Source organism: Sus scrofa, chromosome 13 (genome assembly GCF_000003025.6).
Source record: "Sus scrofa isolate TJ Tabasco breed Duroc chromosome 13, Sscrofa11.1, whole genome shotgun sequence".
Lineage (NCBI taxonomy): Eukaryota > Metazoa > Chordata > Mammalia > Artiodactyla > Suidae > Sus > Sus scrofa.
In genome coordinates this window covers 33,696,390-33,712,289 of record NC_010455.5, presented here as the reverse complement: position 1 = coordinate 33,712,289, position 15,900 = coordinate 33,696,390, and the positions used below count along the sequence as shown (strand labels likewise).

General features: G+C 40.0%; 1 protein-coding gene across 10 annotated transcripts in view; it reads left to right on the top strand.

Annotated features, from left to right (window-relative positions):
- The window catches only part of DCAF1 (DDB1 and CUL4 associated factor 1), a 79,897-nt gene that overhangs the window by 38,583 nt on the left and 25,414 nt on the right, over positions 1-15,900 (top strand). For all 10 annotated transcript variants that reach the window (XR_002337541.1, XR_002337543.1, XR_002337539.1 and 7 more), the window contains 10 exons: positions 309-821; positions 1,134-1,235; positions 2,980-3,138; positions 4,697-4,876; positions 5,439-5,648; positions 6,967-7,136; positions 10,846-10,970; positions 11,910-13,173; positions 14,321-14,519; positions 15,686-15,768. Coding sequence is in view for 4 of the 10 variants with exons in the window: in XM_021068848.1 (XP_020924507.1) it covers positions 309-821; positions 1,134-1,235; positions 2,980-3,138; positions 4,697-4,876; positions 5,439-5,648; positions 6,967-7,136; positions 10,846-10,970; positions 11,910-13,173; positions 14,321-14,519; positions 15,686-15,768 (3,005 nt within the window). In the remaining 6 variants the exon portion in view is untranslated. The remainder of the gene's footprint in view (positions 1-308; positions 822-1,133; positions 1,236-2,979; positions 3,139-4,696; positions 4,877-5,438; positions 5,649-6,966; positions 7,137-10,845; positions 10,971-11,909; positions 13,174-14,320; positions 14,520-15,685; positions 15,769-15,900) is intronic.

Sequence of the window (15,900 nt, the reverse complement as noted above, 5' to 3'; positions counted from 1 at the left end):
CGCTCAGTGGAAATGAACCTAGCTGGTAACCATGAGGACGAGTGTCTGATCCCTGGCCTTGCTCAGAGGGCTAAGGATCCAGTGTTGCCGGAGCTGTGTAGGTTGCAGATGCAGCTTGGATCCTGAGTTGCTCTGGCTGTGGTGTAGGCCAGCAGCTGCGGCTCTCATTTGACCTCTAGCATGGAAACTTCCATATGCTGCAGTGTGGTCCTAAAAAAAGCAAAAAAAAAAAAAAAAAAAAAAAAACCCAAAAAATAAACAAAAAATACAGAGGAGACAACCACTTTTATTCCAATATCTGTTGATAGGTGGCAATAGTGCTTCGAAGACTGAGGGAGCTGCAGCTTCAGGAAGTGGCTTTGAGGCAAGAAAGCAAGCGTCCTAGCCCACGCAAGCTCTCCTCTGAACCCCTTTTGCCTCTGGATGAAGAAGCTGTGGATATGGACTATGGTGACATGGCTGTAGATGTAGTGGATGGTGAACAAGAGGAAGCCTCTGGAGATATGGAGATCTCCTTTCATCTTGATTCAGGCCACAAGACCAGTAGCAGAGTGAACTCAGCAACCAAACCTGAGGAAGGAGGATTGCGGAAAAACAAGTCAGCAAAACAGGGTGACAGAGAGAGTTTTAGGAAAGCCAAGCAAAAGTTAGGTTTCTCATCATCCGATCCAGATCGCATGTTTATTGAGCTGTCTAATAGCAGCTGGTCAGAAATGTCCCCTTGGGTGATTGGCACCAATTATACCCTTTATCCTATGACTCCTGCTATTGAGCAGCGACTTATTCTCCAGTATTTGACCCCCTTAGGAGAATATCAGGAGGTAAGCTTACTGGGAAGAATATTGTTCAAACTTTGGGACTACTTTGTTTATTTTGGGGGTGTTTTATGGTAGCATTTTATAAATTGGTGTGTTTTTATTCTAATACAGAAAAGTCTTTGCCTCAAACTAGTAAAGTTTTTTGCAGGTCATTTCTAATAAGGCCTTTTTGATCAAAGAGTGTTTGTACATTTATCTTCATAAAGGAGAGGGGAAGAGGCATCTCATTTCTTTGATTTTCTGTTCTCATAATGGAATAGGAAATATGTGAAAATAAATCCAAATGTTAAGACTTGTTTTTGGTATTGATTTCAGTTACTTCCCATATTTATGCAACTTGGATCACGAGAGTTGATGATGTTCTATATCGATTTGAAACAGACTAATGATGTCCTGCTTACATTTGAAGCACTCAAGGTAAAGTTCTTAAAAATATTAGGTCACTGAGCCTTTTACTGACATGGACATACCTATGCATTTTGGTATATAGCATCTCTGGTTTTTATTGTTCAGGGCGTTTCTATTGCTGTATGTGTCAAAACAGTAACAAACGAGAATTTCTTATTTAGAAGAGATGAGGGTTACCAAGAGCCTCATCACATCCAGGGGTCGGATTAAATGTTAAGGGAGAAAGGTGGATCTAGACCTGAGAGTGGCCTCAGTTATTACTGGATAGGAATGGAAAACTAAGTGTATAGTACCTTGTGTCATACTGTCTTTTAAATATTCTTTTTGTCTCAACACTTTAAAAAAGTTCTTAACTGTGTACATATTTTATGATGTCAGATTATCTAGGATGAACAAAATATAAACCAGAAAATGAGTAGGAAACAAAGGTATACCCAAATTCAGTAAAAGTAGATGATTTTCTAGGTTGCAGAGGTGCTAAGTATGGGAGGGCAGGTAAGTCTAGTCCACCATGTCCATTACTATTCATAGTAATTAAGGTAATCTGAAGGGAGAAAAATTGAATGAATAACATTGTGGCTATTATAGTTTTACCCAACAGGTAGCTAAATAAACACAGTGGCATTTTATGGTGTTTGCAGTATTAGACAAATTAAGCCTCTGCTCTTTATCATTTGGTTAAGAGACAGACGTGTAAGCTTATGATTTTAGATATTATAGATATTGTCAAAAAAGTATAGGACACAAAGAAAGAAATGATATGTCCTGCCTGAGAAATAGTAGCTTCTGGACAAGACCTCTGAAAAAGAGATGATCTCTCTGGCTCTTTAAAGTTAGAGTTTCATTCCTGACATTCCAGAGCTATGCTGTGCAGTAGAACTTTCTGTGATGATGGAAAATATTCTTTGTGCTATTCAATACAGTAGCTACTAGCCATATGTAATCACTTAAAATATAGCTAGTATCACTGAGGCACTGAATTTGTAACTAATTTTAATTAAATTAGCCACATGTGGCCAGTGACTACTGCACTGGACAGTGTAGTTCCAGAGAATATTGAAATTAAATAGAAATAAGGTAATTTGCTTTTCAGACCCCAGAAATTTTATTTTTTTAAATTTTTTATTTTTTTTGTCTTTTTGCCTTTTCTAGGGCTACTCCTGTGGCATACGGAGGTTCCCAGGCTAGGGGTCTAATTGGAGCTGTAGCCGCTGACCTACGCCACAGCCATAGCAACTCAGGATCCGAACCGCGTCTGTGACCTACACCACAGCTCATGGCAGTGCCGGATCCTTAACCCACTGAGCAAGGCCAGGGATCGAACCCGCAACCTCCTGGTTCCTAGTCGGATTCGTTAACCACTGAGCAAGACCAGGGATCGAACCCGCAACCTCATGGTTCCTAGTCGGATTCGTTAACCACTGAGCCACAGCAGAAACTCCTGGACCCCAGGAATTTAAAATTTTGAGGAGATCAGATAATTATTGGGGTAGCATGTATCTTTGTATGTGGGATGCAGAATGTGTGTGAGTATAAAATGTGTAAACTGATGATTGGACAGTGGGATGAAACTGGAAGTTTTTTGGTTTGTTGTGTTTTTGTTTTGTTTCCCTTAAGCAAGTATTGTTTTTACTTCTGTTGTAGGACAATGGTTGTCTATTTCAGAAGAGTCCTTGTATTTAGCACCTTGATAATTTGTGAAGAAATGTTTGTTCTAGACTGTTCCACTGTGACATGTGTTTTCTTTGTTTAGCATCTAGCATCTCTCCTGCTCCATAACAAGTTTGCTACAGAATTTGTTGCGCATGGTGGAGTACAGAAATTACTGGAAATTCCTCGTCCTTCTATGGCTGCAACTGGTGTGTCCATGTGCTTGTACTACCTGTCCTACAACCAGGATGCCATGGAAAGAGTAAGTCCAGTCCCTTCAAATGTATGGAAATAAGGTAGCATGAGGAACACTCTTACACAGTCACGGGACAACCTTTGGATAAGAAAAAATGAATAGTTGGATTAAGTTTTAAAGAAGCAAGGAGCATGAATGTCTGATTTTTACAAAGCATTCTAAAAATGTAAAATTTTTTAGGAGAAGTCCAAAATGTAAAAATTTTTAAAAAAGGTCCTTTTTGTTTTTTTGAGTCTCTGAAAAAAAAAAATTCAAGATGGATTGGGGTCAGGGAACTTTTTTAGTTTTTGCCATTTCTTTTGCATTAGAATTATTTTCAGGTTCCTTTCAGATATCCCTCAGTGGAGTTATATTTTGCATTTTTGTGTCAGTCTGTTATAAAAACAACAGATGATACGAGATGATGGGTTGTATATGTTAACAAATAGCTTGGTGGAGATAGTAAAATCATTCCAGTTGTTCTCAGAGCTCCAGAGGTTCCCCATCTGGTTCTTCTGTTTTTCTAGTTGAGACTTAGTGACTAAAAAAAAAAATGTAAGTGGGTTGTACATTTGAAAAGACATAGGTCCCTAGATACCACTAGCAAAATGCTTGTCATTTCTGTGCCTGTAATATTTTTCTAAAGTTCTGTGTGGTGGAGTAAAGTTGGTAATTTCTTTTTTTCTTTTTTTTTTTGTTTGCTTTTTAGGGCCACACCCATGGCACATGGAGGTTCCCAAGCTAGGGGTCGAATCGGAGCTACAGCTGCCAGCCTACACCACAGCCACAGCAACGTCAGATCCGAGCCATGTCTGTGACCTGCACCACAGCTCGTGACAATGCCAGATCGAGGTCAGGGATGGGACCCCCAACCTCATGGCTCCTAGTCAGATTTATTTCCACTGCGCCATGATGGGAACTCCTGAAGTTGGTAAATTCTTCTTGAGCCATGTCTGTATTTATCTTTACATGTTTATTAATAAAGTAATATTTTGATTTTAATTTTTTTTTACCCCTTGAGATCAGTATTATGCAAGGATGTGTAGTCTTTTGAGAATAGTAACCTAACTTGTGTATGTATATACAAAAGTAATTGTGGTTAAGATAAAAAAATACCAAGCAAACCTGGGCAGTGCTTCATAATTCATAGTCTGACCTATAGGAGACAAAAAAATGTGTGTGACAGTGAGTGAATGGATACTAAGTAGACTTCAGTATCAGAAGGTTCAATCACATTTATCCTCCTGGGGAAGTCCCTTAATTTTCTGAGCCACTTCCTCATCAGTTAAGTGGAAATCCTAATACTTACTTAACAGAATGTTGTGAGCATTAAAGGATGTAAATATTTGCAAAATTTCATTCAGTGTAGGTTTAATGTAAATATTTCTCTAAATTTAGGTTATTTTTAGGCTTGGAATAGATTGTTAGAAAATTTTATTTGTAACTTAAGCTTTAAACTCAGAATCAGTTGTCTAGGGGTGATTATTGTATTCTGCAAAGATATCTAACTACACTGGTGAACTTTTCATCCCCTTTGAAGGTTCCTTTCCCCAAAATTTTAAAAAATTATTTTTATGTTTTTCAGGTTTGCATGCATCCCCACAATGTTCTGTCTGATGTGGTGAACTATACCTTGTGGTTAATGGAATGTTCTCATGCCTCAGGATGCTGCCATGCTACCATGTTTTTCTCAATCTGCTTCTCCTTTCGGGCTGTGTTGGAACTCTTTGACCGCTATGATGGTCTCCGTCGTCTCGTGAACTTGGTGAGATCCTTCAGTGGCTTCTCTTTGTGCGAAGTAGGGATCTTCCTTCAGACCCACCGACTGGAGGAATTTTGCTGTCATTTTTATGGATGAAGTATTTTTTTCCTCCTTCATTCACAAGTTTCTCTTCTTCTTAAGTGGTTAGAAGACTGTGCCTTTGTATTTTCTTTTTATTGAAGTATAGTCAATATATAATCTGACATTTTCTGCTGTACAATATAGTGACCCTGTTGTACATATATATGTACATTCTTTTTCTCGTATTAGGACTGTGCCATTGTAGACTTGCCTTGGATATAGTTATCTAAAGTGGAACAGCTTAATCTTTCTAAAAGCTATAGTTTGTGCCTCTGTGTATTTCAACATGATTGAAAGCTATGCAGCTTTTCAATAGATTTAATGTTTTAGTTTCATATGGCTGCTCTCAGCATGTATAGACCGATGTACTTTAATTTTTATCAGTATTCTTGGGCATAAAATTTTACTGAGATCTTTCTTCTTTTCCTTTTCCTTTTTGTTGTTGCTCCTTTTTTGGCCCGTTCTTTTGCCTCTTTCCCTATAGATCAGTACTTTGGAGATTCTAAATTTGGAAGATCAGGGTGCACTTCTGAGTGATGATGAAATATTTGCTAGCCGCCAAACTGGGAAACATACCTGCATGGCCTTGCGCAAGTACTTTGAGGCTCACCTGGCCATTAAATTAGAACAAGTGAAGCAGTCACTTCAGAGGACTGAGGGTGGCATTCTTGTTCATCCTCAACCCCCATACAAGGTGAGAGAAGCTTATTTTAAAAGGGAATGTTGTTAACACTCTCTGTAATATCTAGGGCCTGAAATGCACATTCATTATCAGTGAGTCTCAACATGTAAGATGTACATTGTTGAATTATATTTGCACTGTTTGGAGGCAGAATACTTGAAAATGAATGTACCAAGGAATTACTTTATCTCAGTTTTAAGTTGCTACTTCTCTGGGATACCGGAACTAAAAGATGAACTGAGATGTGTGTAAAAGGGCTTTCTTTTTTGGAAAAGTGCTAGCTATCCTACCTTCTATGTGAAAATCTTTTCTGAAAGAATCCATCTTTAATTCCACTTTACTGTCATTTCTGAACTTAATTGGTATGTTTTGGAACAAAGATTAGTATCTGCACAGTTCCTGCTGTGGTGCAATGGCTGTAGCTTATAGCTCTGGCTCAGATTTGATTCTTAGCCCGGGAACTCCATGTGCCATGGGGCAGCCAAAAATGAAGAAAACTCAAACTGAATAGAAACCATTTTGTGTGATGCATCTTAAGCTGTGAAATATATGCACCAATTATTTGAACATTGTGTTATTTTTTAAGCAAAAAGTATTACGAGTCTAGTTTTTAAATAAAAGATTAAACATTATTTTTATATATTCATTATTTCATATGTGGGCTATGGACTGAAGAATTGTAGGATTTGAAAACTGTTATTGGAGTTCCCATCGTGGCTCAACAGTTATGAACCTGAGTAGTATCCATGAGGACATGTGTTTGATCCCTGGCCTCGCTAATTTGGGTTAAAGATCCTGCATTGCCGTGAGCTGTGGTATAGGTCACAGATGTGGCTTGTATCCCTCCTTGCTCTGGCTGTGGTGAGGCTGGCAGCTACAGCTCTGATTTGACCCCTAGCCTGGCAACTTCCATATGCCTCAGGTGTAGCCCTAAACAAAACAAAAAGAAAATTCTTAAAATTATTTAGCTTTATTATTAAAACCTGTTGGGGAGTTGCTGTCATGGCACAGCGGAAACTAATCTGACTAGGAACCATGAGGTTGTGGGTTTGATCCCTGGCCTCGCTCAGTGGGTTTAGGATCTGGCGTTGTCGTGAGCTGTGGTGTAGGTCGCAGATGTGGCTTGGATCCTGCATTGCTGTGGCTGTGGTGTAGGCTGGTGGCTACAGTTCCAATTGAACCCCTAGCCTGGGAACCTGCATATGCCATGGGTGTGGCCCTTAAAAAAAAAAGTAAAAGTTGGCCATTGAGCTGTGCTGGGGAAGATAAAGCAGATTGATAAAATTCTTTAATAATAATATACTTTAATAATATATATCTCTCCTTTTAGGCATGTTCGTATACTCATGAACAGATTGTGGAAATGATGGAGTTTTTGATAGAATATGGCCCAGCACAGCTGTATTGGGAACCAGCTGAAGTCTTCCTCAAACTTTCTTGTGTCCAACTCTTACTGCAGCTTATTTCTATTGCCTGCAATTGGAAGACCTATTATGCAAGGTGGGACCAGAGAAAGGTTTCCAATGAAGTTAGATTCTGCTTTTTGCTAAAGTTAATGTTGGTTTTCACATAGTGTAGCAAATCTTTGTTGAATGAAATTTTGGGCTTGAATCTGAGAAACTAGATTAAGCATCTTCATATCATTTGTAATTTAGAGAGTAGTTGGTCTTGGCTTTAATAAATACTGCACAATAGGCAGAGATCAACATCTGTACTCTTAGAAAATGTTATATAAGATTATATATTTTAGCTGCAGAGGTGGGGTTGAAGTCCTATCTTGAGACTGGCGCCCAGTATTCTTTGGTGTTTAGACTTTAAATGTCTCTAGTGCTTGACAGCTATATGTAATATTTATCTTATCTACACGTAAAACTGTATTTTTTGCTCTTATGATTTTTACCATTCTGTTAAAAACAGAGCAAAGCAGGACAAGGCTCAGAAAAAACAGTTAATGCAATCAGGAGATTGAGGACGATGTAAAAAGGATTAAAACTGTATTTTGGAAAAGATGGAGTCTGAAGGGAAGATAGTAATGAAGTTTAAAACCCGTGGTTCTTGACCTCCGTTCCTTATCCATCCACTACCATAAAAACAAGAGGGTCTTGTTTAGGGTACATATAGCTTATTTGCTAAGTCCCAGGTTATCAAATCTACGAGAATACTTTGGAGTGGCCATTTTCAAACTTTCTGGTCTCAGGATCCCTTTACTGTATTAAAAATTATTAGAACCCCCAAAAGCTTTTGTTTTTATATTAGATCGATTAATATTTAACGTATCAGAAATTAAAACAAAATGTAAAAATATTTATGAATTATTTAAAAATCTGAACCCATTGCTTATTAGCATTTTTTTTTTTTTTGGTCTTTTAGGGCCATACTTGCGGCATTTGGAGGTTCCCAGGCTAGGGGTTGAATTGGAGCTGTAGCCACTGGCCTGCGCCACAGCCACAGCAACGTCACAGATCTGAGCCGTGTCTGTGACCTACACCATAGGTCACGGCAATGCTGATCCTTAATCCACTGAGTGAGGCCAGGGATTGAACCTGAATTTTCATGGATCCTAGTCGGGTTTGTTAACCACTGAGCCACAACGGGCACTCCCTTATTAACACTTTTTAATGAAAAGTTTCTCTAAATAAAACCAGATGATTTCAGCAAGTTTTTAAAATATCTGGCTTAAAATCTCATATCTCTTTCTGTATTCAATCTTTCGTGACATCACACATGATACAGGCTCTGGAAAGGTCTCCTATACACTCATGAGAGAATGAGAGTGAGAAAGAAAAATAACATCTTAGTGTTATTATGAAAATAGACTTTAGGAGTTCCCCCTGTGGTACAATGGGATTGTCAGCATCTCTGAATTGCCAGGACACAAGTTCGATCCCCAGCCTGTCACAGTGGGTTAAAGGATCCGGTGTTGCTACAGCTGTGGTCAGATCTGGGAACTCCATATGTTGCAGGATTGTCAAAAATGAAAAAAGTGTCCTCTTTTTTTTTTTTTTTGGGCCACACACACCCATGCATGCAGAAGTTCTTGGGGCAGGGATTGAATCTGAGCTACAGCTGTGACAGTGCCAAATACCAACTGTTAGGCCACCAGGGAACTCCTACAAGCTTATTTTTAAAAATAAAATTAGGAGTTCCCGTCGTGGCGCAGTGGTTAACGAATCCGACTAGGAACCATGAGGTTGCGGGTTCGGTCCCTGCCCTTGCTCAGTGGGTTGACGATCCGGCGTTGCCGTGAGCTGTGGTGTAGGTTGCAGATGTGGCTCGGATCCCGCGTTGCTGTGGCTCTGGCATAGGCCAGCGGCTACAGCTCCGATTTGACCCCTTACCTGGGAACCTCCATATGCCGCGGGAGCGGCCCAAGAAATAGCAAAAAGACAAAAAAAAAAAAAAATTTAGGGAGTTCTCCTGTGGCACAGCAGGTTAAGGATCCAGGGTTGTCACTGCAGCAGTTGGGGTCGCTGCTGTGTGTCAGGTTCGATCGCTGGCCTGGGAATTTCCACATGCCTTGAGTGTGACTCCCCCCCGCCCCCCCAAATCAAATACTTGTTTTGCTTAGAATATATAGAACCTTAGAAATGAAAAATATTTTTAGCCACTGTTAATTTCAGTTGTCTTTTTTCATAATGTATATAAATATACATAATTGAGATTATAGTATTTAACCAGATTCATCTTTTAAATGAAATAGCTCAAAATACATCAAGGTACAGAGAATTATACAACAACTGCCTCATACCCAGGGTTGGCATATTTCTGTATTTGCTTCTTTTTCAGTTCCTTTCCTTTTTCTGCCTCCCTAGAGTGACTGGTCTTCTGAATTTGGTGTATGTTCTCTCCATTGATGTTATGCTATACATACATGTAGGTGTGTAAATAATAATATAGTATTCTTTCATATGTTTTAAAGTTATATAAATATTATCCTATATGTGTCTTTTGCAACTTGCTTTTTTCACCCTTATTTTTATTTATTTTAAAATATAAATTTTAGGCATACAGTCACTTTTTTTTTGGCTGCTCCACGGCATATGGAGTTCTCCGGTCAGGGATCAGATCTAAGCTGCAGTTTTAACCTATGCCACAGCTGCAGCGATGCCAGATCCTTAAACTCCTCTTTCAGGCTGGGGATTGAACCTGCGTTCCAGTGCTCCCAAGCTGCTGCCCATTCCGTTACACCATAGCCATTGTTATGTGTTTATTTGTGTTGATATTTACCTGAAGTTTTGTGTTTCTGTACTATAGTTTATTCTCCCATTGATGGATATTTGGTGTCTGTTTTTTTTCCCATCAAATGAATGGTATCAGGAACCTCTTTTTGGAATCTCTTGAATATATAATGTGTATAGTCTGGGTTATAGTGTGTCCATGTTTCGTCTTCGGTGGATGCTGCCAGATTGCTTGGAAAATGCTCATACTATTTTCTTCCTCCAGCAGCAGTCTATGAGTGTTTTCATTTTTATACCTTTTTGTCAATACTTGGTGTTGTTGGATTTAAAATTTTATATCTTATTTTTTTATTTCATTAATGTATTTTTGAATCTTTTTTTTGTTTTTTTGAGTTCTTTGAAAATAATTGTCATTAGCTGCAAAGTAGTTCATCATATGAGTGTACCATAATTTAGCACATGTGATCCTATTGTTTTGTGTTAAGTTTTCTTAATTCTTTTGCTATTTTACATGATATAGTAATGGATATCTTAATATATAAATATTTGTTTGTACTTCTGATTATTTCCTTAATAATAGGAAAGATTCCTAGAGGTGAAATTCTGGGCCAAAGGTTATAAGCATTTTAAGAACTTTGTTTCATATTTCTAGATAATATTCTAAAAAGAGTATGCTAGGGATCAGATCTGAGCTGCACCTGTGGCAGTGCTGGATCCTTAAACCCACTGTGCCGGGCTGGGGATTGAACCTGCATCCCAGCACGCCCAAGATGCTGCTGATCCTGTTGCGCCACAGTGGGAGTTCCTATCTTTTGTTATCTTAGCAGTTTGATAAGTTAAAATTTCATCCCTATGTTTTTTGAATAATGTCATGGTGACTTACAGATCCTCTCTTGATGCCATGGCTAGGGACAGGGCCATATAGGTAGTAGTTCTGATCCATTTTCTGTCTCTCTGTCTCTGTTTTGACTGTTGCTGTTTCTTGTGGCTGTATCCTAGCTTCCCTTAGATTAATTCTTCTCTCTATCCAGGAATGACACTGTGCGCTTTGCTTTGGATGTCCTGGCTATTCTCACTGTTGTGCCAAAAATTCAGCTCCAGTTGGCAGAATCAGTGGATGTACTGGATGAGGCTGGTTCCACTGTCTCCACTGTAGGTAGGTTGTACCTGCCATTTTTATTATTGCGTGGTCTGGATTTGTTTCTTTTGCCATTCTGGTTGTAGTTACTCGACCTAATTTTGCAGTCTTAGAAGGTATTGTAGAGGAGGGTACCTCATAAGTCATGTCATCAGTTGCTTATAAGGGAGTCATGTTATTAGTGAACTCAGCTTTTCTGGGTGGTTAGGCATTTCTACTGTAATGATACATGTGCATTCCTGAAAACCTTGTACTCTGTAGTGTGCTAAAAATAGGATTTATGAGAAAAATGGGTTGGGTAGACAGTAAGAAAAAACTTAAGCAGCTCTGTAACCTGAGCCCTAACAAAATTAGTAATTGGCAAACAGTTCGAAATGGATAGAAGCTATTATATACAAAAACAAAAGGTAAATACACTTTGTTTGAAAGTGGCTTTTATTAAGAGCAGGGCTGATGAGAGCTGCTGCCAAGATGAACATGGAAAGAAGTGTGACTGGCTGTGGGTCCTAGTGTGCACCACACTGGGGAGAAAGTCCAAGGCATAGCTACTTGTTTTTAACTTTCTTCATATATAGAAGAAAGGATTCCTGCTGCCACTACAGCAGCCAGGCTGAAGGCTTTTTGGTTTTCTTTGAAGGTTTTTATTTATTCCCACTAATTTTGCTCTCCTTACCTAGGAAAAATTATACACGAACCTTGGTAACTTCCACATATTACTGACATCATTCCGTTATTTAACAACAGCATATGAGATACTGCATCATAAAGATAAATTGTAGTAGAACTTACTGCATTTTATACAAACTATTGCTTGTACTTAAAAAAAAAAAGTGCGGTAGTTTTAAGTGGAACAAAATGAATAGAACTCCAAATTTTGACACTTGAATAACCATTCAAGTTGGCCATTTTTTTTATGAGGAATAATGTAATATGTTTCGAATTTTTTTTCCCTGATAGGTATCAGCATTATTTTGGGAGTGGCAGAGGGTGAGTTCTTTATTCATGATGCTGAAATTCAGAAGTCAGCACTTCAAATTATCATCAATTGTGTATGTGGTCCGGATAACAGAATTTCTAGTATTGGCAAATTTATATCTGGAACTCCTCGGAGAAAGTTGCCTCAGACTCCCAAAAGCAGCGAGCACACTCTGGCCAAGATGTGGAATGTGGTCCAGTCCAACAATGGCATCAAGGTGCTTCTGTCCTTACTGTCCATCAAGATGCCCATCACAGATGCAGACCAGATCCGGGCCTTGGCCTGCAAGGCCCTAGTGGGCCTGTCTCGCAGTAGCACCGTCCGGCAGATCATCAGCAAACTGCCCCTGTTCAGCAGCTGCCAAATCCAGCAACTGATGAAAGAGCCTGTGCTGCAGGACAAGCGCAGTGACCATGTCAAGTTTTGCAAGTATGCTGCTGAGCTCATTGAACGGGTGTCAGGAAAACCACTTCTCATTGGCACCGATGTGTCCCTGGCACGACTGCAGAAAGCAGATGTTGTTGCCCAGTCAAGGATCTCCTTTCCTGAGAAAGAGCTGCTTCTGCTGATACGCAACCATCTCATTTCTAAAGGGCTTGGGGAGACAGCAACCGTGCTGACTAAAGAGGCTGACCTGCCCATGACTGCTGCCTCCCATTCTTCTGCCTTTACCCCCGTCACTGCTGCTGCTTCACCTGTTTCCCTTCCCCGTACACCTCGCATCGCCAATGGCATTGCAACTCGACTGGGCAGCCATGCTGCTGTGGGTGCCTCTGCCCCTTCTGCCCCCCCTGCTCATCCTCAGCCACGGGCCCCCCAGGGCTCACTAGCTCTGCCTGGCCCATCTTATGTAGGCAACTCCCCTTTGATTGGTAGGATCAGTTTTATCAGAGAGAGGCCATCACCCTGTAATGGCAGGAAAATCAGAGTGTTGCGGCAGAAATCGGACCATGGCGCCTACAGCCAAAGCCCAGCCATAAAAAAACAGTTGGACAGACATCTTCCTTCCCCACCTACGCTGGACAGTATCATCACAGAATATCTTAGAGAGCAGCATGCTCGCTGCAAGAACCCAGTTGCCACCTGCCCACCTTTCTCTCTCTTTACTCCTCACCAGTGTCCTGAGCCAAAACAGAGGCGGCAAGCGCCAATAAACTTTACCTCAAGGCTAAACCGCAGGGCATCATTTCCAAAGTATGGAGGGGTGGATGGCGGATGCTTTGATAGGCACCTTATCTTTAGCAGGTAAGGAGAGGTTATCTCACTCCTTGGAAACTGGAATGATTTTTCTATTTATTTATTTCATTTTTTCAGGGCCACTGCATATGGAAGTTCCCAGGCTAGGGGTTGAACTGGAGCTCTAGCAGCCAGCCTACACCATAGCCATAGCAACGCAGGATCTGAACTGCGTCTGGGACCTACCCCACAGCTCACAGCAATGCTGAAATCCCTACACACTGAGTGAGGCCAGGGGTCGAACCTCCATCCCTGTGGGTACTAGTCAGGTTCATTTCTGCTCTGCCATAATGGGAACTCCTGATTTCTCTATTTAAATCAAAGTATGTGGGCAATATCAGCATAGAGTAATTAGTCCAGAAAACCATTTGTTGGCCTGAAATACTAGGAATTAACACTTTGTGTGAATACATGAGCAAAGTGACTGTTCCCTTTATCAACAATAAGTTCCTTTTGTGACTATTGGCAATATATTTATAAGACACTCAGTGTTCTTGTTCTAACTAGTATGTCTTCTAGAGCTCATGTAACACTCTGTCCCTAACTAGGCTCCCAAATTTGTTTTTGTGTTTATCCAAGTTGTCTCCTATTTTGATTCTTTACAAATATTACACAAAGGTTACAGGATCTCAGATTTTGGTTTTTTTTTTTTTTTTTGCTTTTTAGGGACACACCTGAGGCATATGGAAGTTCCCAGGCTAGGGGTCAAATCAGAGCTACAGCTGCCTATCTACGCCACAGCCACAGAAACATCCACACCTGAGCCTTGTTTGTGATCTACACCACAGCTCACAGCAATGTCAGATCCTTTAACCCCCTTACTGGGGCCAGGGATTAAACCTGTGTCCTCATAGATACTAGTTGGGTTCATTTCCACTGAGCCACAGTAGGAACTCTGGAATCTCAGATTTTAAACATGGGAATTTTTGTTATTATTAAAATTTTTAAGTAAGTACTTTTCTCTCATTTAAAATGAAGATGAACCACTGAAGGTCACTATGATATTTTGGAAGAACATTTGAAACATAAATGCTGTTTTTCCTCTGTCCTTCTAACAAAGTTTTATTTTTCTGAGTCCTTGCATGCTTTTTGTCTCTGATTCTCTCTCGTTTTTTTTTTTTTTTTGTTGTTGTTGTTGTTGTTGTTTTTTGCTTAGGTTCCGTCCTATTTCAGTGTTCCGGGAAGCCAATGAGGATGAGAGTGGCTTCACCTGCTGTGCATTCTCAGCACGGGAGCGGTTCCTGATGCTTGGCACCTGCACTGGGCAGTTGAAGCTGTATAATGTGTTTAGTGGACAGGAGGAGGCCAGCTATAACTGTCACAACTCAGCTATCACACACCTTGAACCTTCCAGGGTAAATGTCCCTTCCTAGATTTTTCTCCATCATTCTTCTAGGATAGGTTGGTGAACTATAGGCATGTGAGCTGGCTCATTGTCTGTATTTGTACATGAAGTTTTATTGGAACACAGCCATGCTCATATATTTATGTATTGTCAAGGCTGCTTCTGTGCTGTAGTGGCAAAGTTGAGTCCTGTAGTTGCATACAGCACAGATGATATGGGCTGCAAAACCTGAAGTATTTACTATGTGCCCCTTATGCTTGCCAACCCTTGTTCTAAGATCTGAAGATATATAAAGTACTGTGATTTTTATGAAAACAATTGTGACATGATTCCAGTGGTGAGTCATTGCATATTAGTACTAGTCCATGGGTGAAATTGATGCCTTTGCTGTTTCTAAAATTCAGGACTGTTAAAATGACAAGGATAGGATTTCCCGTCATGGTGCAATGGTAACAAATTTGACTAGGAACCACGAGGTTGTGGGTTTGATCCCTGGCCTCGCTCAGTGGGTTAAGGATCTGGCATTGCCAAGAGCTGTGGTGTAGGTCGCAGACTTGGCTCGGATCTGGCATTGCTGGGGCTCTGGCATAGGCTGGCAGCTACAGCCCTGATTAGGACGCCTTGCCTGGGAACCTCCATGTGCCGCGAGTGCAGCCCTAAAAGGACAAAGACAAAAGCCAAAAAAAAAAAAAAAAAAAAAAAAAAGGCTGACTAGAATGGTTTTATGATTTTAGAGTAAAGGAGGCTCACGTTGTATTGGGCTTTCTCTTTGAAAAAGAGAAACCTTTAAGAATCCTTAGCTAAAAAATATAAGTTGTTTTCAGTTGACTGATGTTTCAAATGAGGGAGATGGAGAAGTATGGCCAAATATTAGGAAAGGAGGAATCATCTTTGACATTTTTCCAAGTTTTTTCCCCCTACCCTTGTAACTGTTATATTTATGTTACTAGTTCAGGAGCATTTAATATTCTCTTAAATTTAGTTATTCTTTAGGACATAAGAGGTGCATGTTAACCTAAATCCTAGCAGCTTCTGACCATTTCTTTGTTCCTAAGAGTTTTCCTATTTTTTAAATAATCCAACAATGTATTTTATGCCTGTATTTTAGAATGCTAATGGCAGATGGCATTTATATAAATATGTGATTACTCACTTTGGGCCTCCATCTCCTTTTAGGACGGGTCCTTGCTGCTGACATCTGCTACTTGGAGCCAGCCTCTTTCTGCACTTTGGGGAATGAAATCAGTATTTGATATGAAGTATGTATCTACTTTTATAACCTAGTCTGTTTTACAATTTACCCCCTTCATCTGATTCTTTGACTCAGAGTCTTTTGGGAGAAAGAGGAATGCTGTAAGTTATATTGCTGACCTCTCTCTTCATCATTTTCT